The sequence below is a fragment of the Oncorhynchus mykiss genome, chromosome 17 (genome assembly GCF_013265735.2).
Source record: "Oncorhynchus mykiss isolate Arlee chromosome 17, USDA_OmykA_1.1, whole genome shotgun sequence".
NCBI classification, from domain to species: Eukaryota; Metazoa; Chordata; class Actinopteri; order Salmoniformes; family Salmonidae; genus Oncorhynchus; species Oncorhynchus mykiss.
Window position 1 is genome coordinate 52,913,473 of NC_048581.1, and position 14,946 is coordinate 52,928,418.

Below are 14,946 nucleotides of genomic sequence, written 5' to 3' on the forward strand. Positions count from 1 at the left end.
TCATGGATGGTTTGTCCTCTGGGTTTCGCCTGCCAGATATGTTCTGTTATACTCACATACATAATTGTAACAGTTTTAGAAACTTTAGAGTGGTTTCTATCCAACTCTCTACCAATTATATGCATATCCTAGCTTCTGGGCCTGAGTAGTAGGCAGTTTACTTTGGGCACACTTTTCATCCGGATGTGAAAATAGTGCCCCCTAGCCTTAGGAAGTTTTAATATGTGCCTGGGAAACTAGCCCTATAAATACAGTATTTATTAACGGAGTGTGAATCCAATCACCCAACCTGAGATCAGAGGAGATAAATGATCAACATAGGATGTGGTTGGTGACCTTTTACTCCGTGACCCTGGCTGTCTAGAGGAGCCTTTTGGGGGTCATGTAGGAACATAATGGAGAATGTATTCATTGCCCAGCTCCATGGTAATGTCCTCCTGGGCCCATGTGTGCATCCCAATAATCTCTCCTTTTTCCTGAAGTAGTGTATGCGCACGTTCACTACTTCCCACTACTTTCCCACATCCTAAATAATTGGATTGGTAGAGTTTCACCATGTTTTTTATACCAGTTATTTCCATTCAAATCAGTGAAGTGAAGTGAAAAAGTGTACACTATGGGAGAAAGTAGAGATCATTGGGATACAGCCAGTATTTACAAAAGTGCTAATCTAGGATCAGTTTAGTCTTTTAGACCCTAATTGATGCAACTACATGGACGGGGGACCTAATCCTTGATCAGTGCTTCTAATCTGAGACACATTATGAATACAGGCCCTGGCCTTATTCCATGTAGGATCATAATTCAGATTGTATTGATTATTACCGTGTGGTGAGGTGATGTCCTCCTTGGGTCCTCCTGGTCTCTGAGCTGATTCGCTGTGTTTTGCCCTCCTTCAGTTGGACTGGGTGAAAGGGTAAACATGTCTGGCAGCCATAGGAAGTCAGTAATTTCTTGCAGGTAGTCCATTCTTGCAGGTAGAAAGGCAGGACACCTAGAAAAGTAATTATAGTGGTTGGAGTAAATAATAATGACAGAAATAGGCAAACGGGGCGAAACAAACAATGGATAAAAATGAATTTCTCCAAAGAAATCACGATCCAAATAAACTCAATCCAAAACAGGATTTGGCTGTAGTAAACAGGGTAAGGTTAGCCTAGGTCTACTGTTGAGACAAAAATATACCCTACCCATAGAGACACACTCCCTGTCAGAGCCCCTCGAAGTTCGAACACTGACTGGCACAGCTAGGTAGAAATACCTTGAGACACCCCATGGGCAAAACCATTGCCACACGAAGAAGGAGTGCATATAACCAATTAACTGGTTCAAACCTTCTTTAACCAACAGAGGCTGTACAAATGTTTAAACCATACTAATAGTCATCACATTCACACAGGCCTTTCTAATTCAGACCAGTAAATGTTATAGAGCTCTCAAACAAATAATCACATTTACAAAAGGACAGAATCCGTGGTAATAAGGGGCGTGCCCCTCTCGAGCATTCGCACACGTCCGCGCCGAGTGTGGGCGTGCATGAGCGTAACTTTGAGAGGCGGCATACAATCAATCACATGACAAACACAAAGCAAGCACTTAAAAATAAATGCAGAAGCTGAAGGAAAATAGACAAGTTACACAGATCATTTGGAAACTTGGCAAGTTGGTTGCAATATGTGGAGCTATCATGCCACAAGACGAGACCCAGATGCAGACACAGGAGGCAGATGGTTGGAGTCTTACAATATTTAATAATCCAATAGGGGAAGGTAAGAGAATGGTCGTGGACAGGCAAAAAGGTCAAAACCAGTTCAGAGTCCTGGAGATACAGTGTGGCAGAAAGGTTCGAGGTCAGGGCAGGCAGAATGGTCAGTCCAAAAAACATGCAAGGGCCAAAACCAGGAGGAATAGCAAAAGGAGTACGCGGGAAAAACACACTGGTTGACTTGATGAAACTGATCAGGGTGTGTTCTGGGCATACTCCACCCAAACCAGTTGATGGCTCCAGAAAGTAGGGTTGGTTGAGACCAGGCACCTTGAGGTGGTCTCCAGTTCTTGGTTGGCTCGCTCCGACTGACCATTAGTTTGGGGATGGAATCCGGATGACAGGCTGGCCGACGACCCAATAAGGGTGCAGAATGCCTTCAAGAACTGATACGAGAACCCCGATCGGAGACCATGTCTACCGAAAGTCCATGGATCCGGAAGACATGTTGCACCATAAGCGGGGCCGATTCCTTGGCAGAAGACATCAGGGGCCATTGTGGGCCACCAGAAACGTTGTCGAAGGAAGGCTAGTTTACGACGGGACCCTGGATGACAGGTCAGCCTGGAGGTACGAGCCCATTCCAGACGCGAGGAGTCCGGATGGATGAGGATGGGTGCTGTTGTGAACTGATGCTTCAGGTCCACAAAGGCTTTGTCGACAGCTGGAGATGATTTAAACCGTACCTTGGGAGAGGTGAGAGGGGGGCCGCCAGGGTGCTGTAGTCCCGAATGAAATGGCGGTAGAGGTTTGCAAAACCAAGAAACCATTGCAACTGCTCCCTGGGTGTTGGTTGAGGCCAATCCACCACTGCTTTCACCTTTCCAGGATCCATCTGAACATTGCCCTCAGCAATGACATATTCCAGAAAGGTGATTGTAGAGCGGTGGAACTCACACTTCTCGGGGAAAACAAGCGACACCTGGGGGGGTGGGGGGGGGGGTGGAGACAATAATGAGGACAGGTGAAACTGATCAGGGTGTGACAGGAGCAGTGATTTGAGTTTCTACAATATTAAAATCTCTAGAAAAGTTGTGCGATGCTCACAGGTTCCTCTGTGTTGCTGTCCTGTTGCCCTGAAGAAGGCCCAGTTGGGGTCAAAACATTGCTTGAATAAATTCAGACTTGGGAGTGCTATTATGCTCTCTAATCCAACACCTGGACAAGTTTATTTTAAAATATGTGTGCAAAACACTTCTTCTTGTGTTTGACCCTTTAGTTGGACAACCTGGACGAGCAGGCTGCCCAGATCCGACGGGAGCTGGATGGACGTCTGCAGATGGCCGATCAGATTGCCAGGGTGAGTCTGATAGCCTATACACACTGCAGCAGAACAACCTCATGAACACACTGGTTACATTGTGCAGAGCCACACATAAACGTGAATAAATAGTTTGTAAGCATCCAAATGGCTTCACGATGCGAGTTCTCCAAGAGCTTCACTATTGTACAAACAGCTTTACGCCACAATTAATATACTGTAGGCTATATCTGGTCATTTGTCGAATGACATGTATTCACATTAGTGTTGACAATACAACAATACATTATTTGGATTTGATTTGAATCTATTTTATTATTATAGTGCCTTGCTTCATCGGGATGACCAGCCCACATGGACACAAAAGCTGACTTGTTATGGTAAAACCCTTCTGTAACACATACTTATTGATGTGTTTTTTTTCTTCTTCAAAGGGAGGCAAATTCCCCAAGTTTGTGTCGAAGGAAATGGAGCAGATGTACATAGAGGAGCTGAAGGCGTCGGTGAACCAGCTGATGGCCAACCTGGAGAGCATGCCCGTGTCCAAGGGAGGAGAGTTCAAACTGCAGAAGCTGAAGAAAGGACACAACACCTCCATCATGGACATGGGTCAGGAGGACGAGAACACACTGTCCAAGTCTGATGTGGTGCTCTCCTTTACTCTGGAGGTAGGAACCCTAACCACGGCCCTAAGTCTAGCCTGAACCCTAACACTAAGCCTGGCCAAGTCTGAAGTCCTGCTCTCCTGCAGTCTGGAGGTCCTAACCCTAGCCCTGACCCTAAACCTGACCTTAACCTTAACCCTGTCCAAGTATGATGTGGTGCTCCTCTTGACTATGGAGGCGCTAAACCTAGCCCTGACCCTTCACCTGGCACTAGCCCTAACCCTGTCTAGGAAGGATAAGACCTCAGCCATTTGGCATTATGAGAGAATATCCTAAATACAGTGTTACCCTTTCTGTAATGTGATTTTCTCAGTTACAAAGAAGTCACACTGTAAGCACAAGTCCATTTGAATAGAGATTAATACCATACAAATGTTCTATCGAAACAGTACTGCTCTGAGAGCTCCACCCTATTATCCTGAGCCTCTCGCTCTCAGACAGACCTTTTCACCTGCCTCTGTCTTTATAAAGAGAATGAGTCATCATACACATTATCAACATATTTATTAGCAATGGCTCTATGTTCTGCAGGGCAAGGGAAACAGAGCTTGACATGCTTTAAGCACTTTCTATCGATGTCTGTGGTGGTGGTGATGATATAGCAATATATATATCTCAGCTGGCCCTTTGGAAAAATAGATCTGATCTGCCCTTTCATTGGTCTTGATTATTTTAGCACATGAATACATTCCAGGCCAAAGTCCCAAGGTGAGTTTGCTTCTCTCTTCTCTCTCTAGATTTATATCCTTCTAGACCAGGGCCCCTATTCAGAAAATGTCTAAGAGTTAGAGCGCTGAATGATGTAGAATCAGGTCCACCTGCTTAATTGTTATGCTTTAAAAGGCCAAAATGATCCTGGATCAGCACTCCTACTCTGAGACGCTTTTGAATATAAACCCAGTATAGATTGCAAACAGATGGCCCTCTAGAAATAAAGAAAGAGAATAAAAATATATGGAAGCTTTCAGGAAGAACATTTTGTCGAAATGACTCCTCTATAGTACTCCCCGATCACTGGGGTAGACTTCCATTGTTTAGTTATAAATCACAGATCACAAGGTAGACCTGGATAATGTAGTGAACCACAATAAAAACCTCCTTTTATAATTCCGTAGCAACTTTGTTACTCATCCTTCATCATAATAAGAGTTATTATGATCTCAGAGAATTTAATACATGCAGAAGGGCTGTTTCTGTTACCCTGGCTACTGTAGGAGAATAAGGTATTATTCTAGCATGGGCAGATTAATACTGCTCCCTCCCAGCCTCAGCAGTTGATTGTAGTGGGGAGCAGAGCAGATGCAGTGATTATGGTGCGAGGACTGAAACTACTGCTTTATAGATCAGAGAGGCTGGCCTGATTTGTAGCTTCTGTCATGGAATTTAGTAATGTGGTTTTTGGACTCCATTGTCTTTTTTCTTTTTTTAGTTTAGAAACGTTTGTGGAGGTTAGGTATGGTGTGGCTGTTATTAAGCTTTAGCTACTGCAGGCCTATGATATGAAGGCAGTGCACCCCGGCGCACTTCAGGTGAGGAAGACTGTTTCAGGCCTACCAGAGTTACTCTTTTAATATAACACTTATCTTTACACAAACTATTTGGATTGAAAATGAACGAATGACTCTCCTTCTGTACATCTATATCTGTATAGCAGATGCAGTAACCACTTGACATAAAGAAATGCATTTCGGTGTCATAGCATGCCACGGGCATATCTCTCTGGGGTTAGGACTAAACTTATATATATATATATATATATATTAATTAGTGTCATTCAGTGGACACCTTTTCTAGCAATGCCCTGATACATTTAGTGCTTAAATCTCTGACAGCTGAACCGAGAGGTGGACAATTATTGTTTCAGGAAAGTAGCCTAACTTGTCATAGGCTGTTTTTGAGGACATGTAAATGTGGATATTTGTCCAACATCCCTTGTTTATTGATGGTGTTGGCTGTCATGTGGTCCAGCACAAATTTTCCTAAAGGAAACTCTGAAATGGCATATTGTTTTAATGAAGATTTTAGAATATTGACATAAAAATCAGTCACCAATTGTATGGAAACCTAGCTATAGACACCGTAAAGACTCTGGCAAGTGCACTAGTCCAGTGTCACTTAGATTAATCCTGCACATCATGGTTCACCAGCAGCTCCAAACATCTAAAGAATAACCTACCAGCTAATCAAGCTTGTAAGAATTGTACTTACAGTCTTAAAAATCCTTCTTTAGCCTTTTACTGCAGTGGGCTAAATCAGGGTCACACAGAGTTCTTCTTGATAGTCTTAAACAAATCTATTTTTAAGCAAAAGTACACACCTCACTCACATGGTTATGGGCCTAAAAAAAGAAGTCAATTGTATCATGTCAGATAAAAAGTTCAAATGTATTCAATTTCGAGGTTGCATCCCAATATTACACTTTATATCACAGAAGACTGAAATATAACAACGCCGTTTGATAAAGAAGAACTAGAATTTCTGCGTAATAAATAAAATAAAGTTGATTAATTATGTAATTATGAAAAATAAAACTGATCCTAGATCAGCACTCCTACTCTGAGACGCTTTTGAATATAAACCCAGTATAGATTGCAAACAGATGGCCCTCTAGCCATAAAGAAAGAGAATAAAAATATATGGAAGCTTTCAGGAAGAACATTCTGCCTAAATGACTCCTCTATAGTACTTCCCGATCACTGGAGTAGACTTCCATTGTTAAATTATAAATCACAGATCACAAGGTAGACCAGGATAATGTAGTGAAACAAAATAAATCATCCTCTTTTAATTTCATAGCAACTTCATTAGTCATCATAATAACTCCTGTTATGATGAATGGTCTAAGAGAATTCAGTATACACAGAAGAGCTGTTTCTGTTCCCCTAGCTACTTTAGGAGAAGGAAGTATAATTTTAGCATGTGCAGATTAATACTGCTCACTCCCAGTCCCAGCAGTTGATTGTAGTGGGGAGCAGAGCAGATGCAGTGATTATGGTGCGAGGACTGAAACTACTGCTTTATAGATCAGAGAGGCTGGCCTGATTTGTAGCTTCTGTCGTGGAATTTCGTGATGGGATTTTTGAGCTCCATTGTCTTTTCCTTTTTAATGGTCATGAGTTCTAGTTCGCTTGAGTAGACCTAAATGTTAGTATCTTTCTCTCAGTCGGGGTGTTGTGTAGTTTAAGGCAGTGGTTCTCAACTGGTTTTGGGTCAGGACCCAAATTGAACCAGGTTGTCTTAGTAATATTCACATCGCAATTTTCTTTTTGCCAAAATACTGTATTTTTTTATGCTATACTGGTAGGGAATGTAGCAATTATACGACAAGGGAACAACAGTCATTGTTAGTAATTCCATATTGATCATATTCTTGACGGAGAATGGTAATAAGCTCACTGGTTTGACACCACAAAATCAACCAAATCCACTAAATAGCGCTGCTAATATCTATATTGAAAATAGTGTGATTGAAGAAAAATTATTCAGAGATTAAATTCACTCACTTTTTACCACTTTCTACCTGGTTTTAGTTGTTTAGTCATTCAGACTGGAGTATTTTTTCAATCAACATTTTCATAATTTTTTTATTCAGACACCCACGACCCATTCAAAACCTCCCATGACCCAAATTTGGGCCACAACCCACCAGTTGAAAATGACTGGTTTAAAACATACCGTAAATGTTGTTGACCAATATAGCTTAGGAGGTTAATGGATTTTACAGTAATGTATTCATTAATGTTTTTTTATGTGGTAGTATGCATTTACTGTACCTTTGTTGGTTTATGTCAAGGAGATTGTTGTAGTCATGTATAGGGCACCATAGACAGTTGGGGGCTGTGCTTGGACCTTTTCAGAAGGGTGCAATGTAACAGAATGTAACATAATATTGTCTAGACCAGAGTAATGTCAGCTCTATATTTGGTACATTTCTGCTACATTGTGAACCTTACCGCATACACCCATGGTTTCACGACCTGCTGTTTGTGCTCTCCAGGTAGTGATCATGGAGGTGGTGGGCCTGAAGTCTCTGGCTCCTAACAGGATTGTTTACTGCACCATGGAGGTGGAGGGAGGGGAGAAACTGCAGACAGACCAGGCTGAGGCCTCCAAGCCAACGTAAGACCCTTCTTTCTCTGTCTATCTGTCTCTGTCTCTGTCTGCCTCTGTTTGTCTGTCTCTGTCTATCTCTGTCTGTCTCTGTCTGCCTCTGTCTGTCTGTCTGTCGTCTGTCTGTCTCTGTCTCTCTTTCTCTGTGCCTCTCTCACCTCAACTCTTAACCTGCCTGATGGTTAACATCCACTGACGCATGTGTTGTTCTCATGTGATCTGAATGCAGTCACCTTCTCTTCAGGCTGTGATTCCTGAGTCATCTGATCAAAGGATGCTCCCAGTGTAATCCTCCATTTAGAACAGTCTGTCTCCATGGGAATTAAAGGGAGGTCAGATGATGAGTGAAAAGATAACACCGGGCAAAGCCCCCCATCTCAGGATGATAGCTTTCCAAAAAGGTTCTCCTTGGAACACCTCAAGTTTACCGAGATGTGTAACCTTATACAGTAGATACATACCGAAACGATCTATTCAGGTTCAACACATTAAGTTGGTTCAGGTTCATTGTGGTCCCAGCCTTTCATCAACCCTTCCTGAATGTCAAAAGTGGTGATGATGTTAAGGATGAAGGATTTAATGTGAATGGGTTTTCGCAGACTGGATCCTGAGTCTGTCTACTGTTATCAAGGAAGCAGCCTGTAATGTTACAGTGTGTCTGTGATGCCAGCCTCTCTCCAGTGATGTGATGTTCAGCTCGCGATTATGAACTATTTTAGAGACTCGTCCTCTTGCTCTCGCACAGATTCAAGTGCCATTTTATAATGAGAGGGAGATGAGAGAAGGGGGAGAGCGAGAGGGAGAGCAATAGATGAAGGATAGGCATGAAAAGAGAAAATGACAGGATGACAAACAAAGTGGTGAAGAGGGGGAGAAAGAGGAGGAGATGGGGAGAGCAGCCTCTGTGTGTGCCCCGACTCCAGTGCTGCCAGGCAGGGAGAGTGATTAGGACCTGCATCTTAATGGAGCAAGAGAGAGCCCCCTCTAGCACTCCTGGAAATGACAAGCATCTCGTGCTGCTAGCTAGCTGTCAGCTTATCCATCGCATACTCCATCACACAGGCGCTGTTTTAAGAACCTCCTTGTACAGGATGAGACGTGTCTTGACTGATCTAGGATCTTTAAGTCAGTTAAGAACAAATTCTTATTTACAATGACAGCATAACCCCAGCCGAACCCAGACGACGCTGGGCCGATTGTGCGTTGCCCTATCCCCAATCACAGCCAGTTGTGATACAGCCTGTAATCGAAACACGGTCTGTAGTGACGCCTCTAGCGCTGAGATGCAGTGCCTTAGACCGCTGCGCCACTTGGGAGCCCAAATCTTGTGTCATTTAGTTTAACAAATGATCCCTGAATATAATACAGTACTGCTCTCATTCTTATTGTATATAATCATACTTAATAAATGCATGATCAATGTAGGTAGTAGAACTAAGGGGCCAATGTAAATCAGTAACATTCGAACCACATTCCCAGTGTGAGATGAGACACCACCTGGTGGTGATGAGTGTTAATGTCAGTAAGGCAGAGGAGAAAGACATTGTCACTCACAGATGCAGCTCACAGCAGGAGGAGAAACGGCAAACACACACACACACACACACACACACACACACAGCTTCAGACTGCTGGCTCTGTCTTGTGCTGCCTGTCTCCTTGATGATGATGATATCACATGCCATCCAATCATGACACAATAACCCCTATGAACATGTTAGTATATATCTCATTGTGAATGTGTGTGTGTGTGTGTGTGTACATGCATGAGTGTTTGTGTGTCTCTGTGTGAGTGGTAGAGCTCCCTCAGGCTGTGCTTGCCTGTGTGGAGCGGCCGGTGCGCCAGTCTCCCACTCAGTCTCACTCCATCTCCTCTCTGTAATAAATTGAAATGTTGCTTCTGCACAGCATTTTATATACCTTCTACCCCTCTCTACTTCTACCCCTCTCTACTTCTACCCCTTTCTACTTCTACCCTTTGCACGTTCAGCCACGACAAATAAAGTGTCAACTGCTATTCTCAGTCTGTCTCATAACTGAGCAGTACGTAGCTTACCCAGCCCCAGTTTATTGTTTTTCTTTTTTAACAACCACGTCTCACTCTTTCTGAGAGCGCAGGTATCGACCTTTGGGAAAGAGGATGAGAATGTGCGAGATAAAGGGAAAACGGGGAAGGCGATTCTAGTGGATCTTGTGCAATTCCTCTTGGCCAGGTAGATGTTCATTTAGGCTAGGATTCAATCCAACACAGAATAACAAACAACCTGAGCACAGGGATAGACTTTTAAAGGCATTTCCAGAATGCTGGCTGATCTAACTTTCGCTGTAAAGACTGCAAATGTCGTCTCAAACATAAATTAAAATTCCAAATTAAATGACTGTGCACACGTTGTTTGTCTGTGTTTGTTTGCAGCCTGGCCTAAAGCTACAGCCCTGTAGATGTTGGAGATGCGTCCGTCCATGTCTTGAGAGCTGTGTCAAATCAAATCAAACTTTATTTGTCACATGCGACGATTACAACAGGAGTAGACCTTAACGTAAAATGTTTACTTTACAAGCCCTTAAATAACAACGCAGATCAAGAAATTGAGTTAAGAAAAAGTAACACAATAAAATAACAATAACAAGGCTATATACAGGGGGTACCGGTACCGAGTCAATGTGCGGGGGTACATGTTAGTCGAGGTAAGTAGTCAATCTAAATAGTCAGGGTGGCAATTTGATTAATTGTTCAGCAGTCTTATGGCTTGGGGGTCGAAGCTGTTAAGTAGCCTTTTGGTTCTAGACTTGGCGCTCCGGTACCGCTTGCTGTGCGGTAGCAGAGAAAACAGTCTATGACTTGGGTGACTAGAGTCTTTGACAATTTTTTGGGGCCTTCCTCTGACACCACTTAGTATATAGGTTCTGGATGGCAGGAAGCTTGTGGCCCCAGTGATGTACTGGGCCATACGCACTACCCTCTGTAGCACTTTGCGGGCAGATGCCGAGCAGTTGCCATACCAGAAGGTCACATGCTTCTGATGTGTGTGTGTGTTGTGTTTCAGCTGGGGAACCCAGGGAGACTTCACCACCACACACCCCCTCCCTGCCGTCAAGGTGAAACTGTTTACAGAAAGCACTGGAGTGCTGGCCCTGGAGGATAAAGAGCTGGGCAGGGTAACACAATCTTTGATCTCTCTCTCTCTCTCTCTCTCTCTCTCTCTCTCTCTCAACAGATTTCCAACGGTCTAATGTCCACTGCTTGTGTTTCTTGGCTCTCTTCTTATTGGTGTCCTTTAGTAGTTGTTTCTTTGCAGCAATTTGACCATGAAGGCCTGATTCATGCAGTCGCCTCTGAACAGTTGATGAGATGTGTCTGTTACTTGAACTCTGTGTCTGTTACTTGAACTCTGTGAAGCATTTATATGGGCTGCAATCCTGAGGCTGGTAACTCTAGTGAACTTATCCTCTGCAGCAGAGGTAACTCTGGGTCGTCCTTTCCTGTGCCGGTCCTCATGAGAGCTAGTATTGTCATAGCACTTTATGTTTTGCACTTGAAGAAACGTTAAAAGTTCTTGACATTTTCCGTATTGACTGATCTTCATGTCTTATAGTAATGATGGACTGTCGTTTCTCGTTGCTTATTTGAGCTGTTCTTACCATAATATCTTTTACCAAATCATATTAAATCTCATTTTATTGTTCACATACACATATTTAACAGATGTTATTGCAGGTGTAGTGAAATGCTTGTGTTCCTAGCTCCAACAGTGCAGTCATATCTAACAATTCACAGCAGTACACACAAATCTAAAGTAAAAGAAAGGAGTTAAGAAATATATGACTATTAGGACCAGCAATGTCAGAATGGCGTTGAGTAAAATACAGTATAATATAATACAGTATATACATATGCAAGCAGTATGTAAACATTATTAATGTGACCAGTCAGTCAGTCTATGTCTATGTATATATGGCAGCAGCCTCTAAGGTGCAGGGTTGAGTAATCGGATGGCTATTTAACAGTATGATGGCTTTGAGATAGAAGCTGTTTTTCAGTCTCTCAGTCCCAACTTGGATGCACCTGTACTGACCACGCCCAGGGCTATCTTCTGTATACCACCCCTACCTTGTCACAACACAACTGATTGACTCCAACGCATTAAGAAAGAAAGAAATTCCACAAATTAACTTTTAAGGCACACCTGTTAATTGAAATGCATTCCAGGTGACTACCTCAAGAGGCTGGTTGAGAGAATGCCAAGAGTGTGCAAAGCTGTCAAGGCAAAGGGTGTTAACTTTGAAGAATCAGATATTTTGATTTGTTTAACACTTTTTTGGTTACTACATGATTCCATATGTGTTATTTCATGGTTTTAATGTCTTCACTATTATTCTATTATTCTACAATATAAAGAAAAACCCTTGAATGAGTAGGTGTGTCCAAATATTTTTTTAAACCTTTGCATTTTAGGCCAATACATTTCTCCTGGTTGTTGAACAGGAAGCCCAGGTGACCCCAGTCATCCATATACTGAGCTGTTATGTCACTGAGTAGACAGTTATGCTGGATTCCACATCGACCCCTAGCCCCTACTCCCTAGGCACTCATGTAGTTCTGAGAGGATTGGATTGATAATAGCATTATGGTATTATGGTTAGGAAGTATTTGGAAACCAGTATAGTATGCCATTTCCAGGTAAAGTCACAATCCCTAAACCACACACTCTGTAACGTGAGCACACACCATTCAGAGCACACATCATTATGGGACAGAGAAAGCTGGTGTAATCAGTCCTGGGTTGGTTAGCATGATGTGATGTGTAGACAGTAAGCTACAGCCACCGCTGGTCCCTAGGTACGCACCGTTCTTGTTTGAAATCCCTAGTGATGAGGATTATGCTAAAACTCGTTTTTAAAATCCCCATCTGATTGATGGGGCCTCTCTGTCCTGGATTAGGCAGGTGGTGAAATTAAGGAGGTGTGCTATAGCCTCATTCAAAACCCCTCCCCGTGGAGAAACAGGACCAATAGAGTGTCATCTTCACGGCCGGATGCTTATTCAATACAGTACTGTGGGTGGGCTGAGTCAGGGATGTTTTTAACCCCTCACAGCCACCGCGTTTTGAGCTGTGACCACATGATAGTTCCTCAATGATGTATCCAGGCCACATCATGTCCACAACTGTCCAAGTATAAACGGTCCTTTCTCTTCACGTTAGACGTTTGACTGAATTGCATGTGGTTAGAATCCCCAAGCCGACTCTGTGAAAAGTCAGCCGATCTGCCCTTGACTTTAATTGCCCCTGTTTGTCACTAAGGTGAGGGTGTCTGCTCAATGACGTAACTGTAAGTCATGCAGAGATGTCTTAATCGTCTGCTTTGTTCCGCTCTCCTGTCCTCTAATGCAGAGAGAGAGAGCCCTCCAACGTCCTGCGCTAGTGTGCCGGGCAGCCCTGGCTAGGCTGCACACGGGGCACAGACGTCAGTTCAACATCTGGTCTTCATTGACATTTGGTTGAGTTGTCAACTAATGTGAAATGTAAAGAAAATATCTTTGGATTTAGGGTAAAGGTTGGCTGAAAAAAAGTCTAAATTCCCTTACGTTGAGGACTTCTTGCATATTCTATCAGTTTTCCGCATTGATTTAAGGTCATCACATTGATTTCTGTTGTTGAAATGACGTGGAAACAACATTGATTCAACCAGTTTTAGCCCAGTGGGAGTGACCTTGGCTGTGATAGGGGCTCTTTGATCTCCTGCTGCAGCGGCAGAGAGGCAGTCAGTCAACCAGCAAGGCAGCAAGGCTTCATCAAAGCTCTTTAACTCAGCAAAGATAGATTACGCCCCGTCTTCAGGGAAGCCGGGAGGAGCAGAGTAGAGCGGGGACTGCTGGGCTTCTCTCTCCTTTGATATGGCAACACAGCTACACAGATACGCTGAGCCGCTGGCTCAAACGTGACACACAGCACAGGCACACTGGGGCCTGGTCTGCCAGAGCACGATTAAGATTTAATGGAAACTCTTGAAAATGTATTGAGTGTTCAAAATCCTTGAGAATGCTGACTCGTGGTGCTGAATACTGACTGACTGACTGACTGGCTGACTGGCTGACTGGGAGGATACAGACCAGGGATCTCTCCAATAAACCTTGTGGATATGTACAGTATAGTGCTTACACATGTATATATCCATATCTCTCAGAGGTGGTTACATTGTTACTGTACATTTCAACTGTAGTATCCAACACAGTTTTGCTTCCAACAAGATTCTCTGGTCTGATGAAACCAAGATTGAACTCTTTGGCCTAAATGCCAGCATCACGTCGAGGAAACCTGGAACCATCCTTACGGTGAAGCATGGTGGTGGCAGCATCATGATGTGGGGATTATTTTCAGTGGCAGGGACTGAGACTAGTCACTATCGAGGGAAAGATGAACGGAGCAAAGTACAGAGAGATCCTTGATGAAAACCTACTCCAGGGCGCTCAGGACCTCAGACTGGGGGCAAAGGTTCACCTTCCAACAGGACAACAACCCTAAGCGCACAGCCAAGACAATGCAGGAGAGGCTACGGGACAAGTCTCTGAATGTCCTTGAGTGGCCTAGCCAGAGCCTGGACTTGAACCTGATCGAACATCTCTAGAGATACCTGAAAATAGCAGTGCAGCAACGCTCCCCATCCAACCTGACAGATCTTGAGAGGATCTGCAGAGAAGAATGGGAAATACTCCACAATACAGGTGTGCCAAGCTTGTAGCGTCATACCCAAGAAGACTTGAGGCTGTAATCTCTGCCAAAGGTGCTTCAACAAAGTACTGAGTAGCCTCCCGAGTGGCACAGTGGTCTAAGGCACTGCATCGCAGTGCTAGAAGCGTCACTACAGATCCGGTTTTGTTCCCAGGCTTGTTGCAGCCGGCTGCGACGTGGAAACCCATAAGGTGGCACACAATTGGCCCAGCGTTGTCCGGGTTAGGGGAGGGTTTGGCCGGCTAGGATGTCCTTGTCCCATCGCTCTCTAGTGATTCCTTGTGGCGGCCGGGCGCATGCACGCTGACAAAGGTCGCCAGCTGTATGGCGTTTCCTCCGACATATCAGTGCTGCTTGGCTGGGTCGTGTTTCGGAGGATGCATGGCTCTCGACCTTTGCCTCTCCTGAGACCGTACG

At 43.8% G+C, this 14,946-nt stretch overlaps 1 protein-coding gene across 9 annotated transcripts in view; it reads left to right on the forward strand.

Moving 5' to 3' along the window:
- Positions 1-14,946, forward strand: part of LOC110494076 (calcium-dependent secretion activator 1) — a 164,695-nt gene that overhangs the window by 103,315 nt on the left and 46,434 nt on the right. For all 9 annotated transcript variants that reach the window (XM_036950119.1, XM_036950120.1, XM_021568782.2 and 6 more), the window contains exons 4-7: positions 2,985-3,065; positions 3,461-3,694; positions 7,689-7,810; positions 10,846-10,957. In XM_036950119.1, the coding sequence (XP_036806014.1) occupies positions 2,985-3,065; positions 3,461-3,694; positions 7,689-7,810; positions 10,846-10,957 (549 nt within the window). The remainder of the gene's footprint in view (positions 1-2,984; positions 3,066-3,460; positions 3,695-7,688; positions 7,811-10,845; positions 10,958-14,946) is intronic.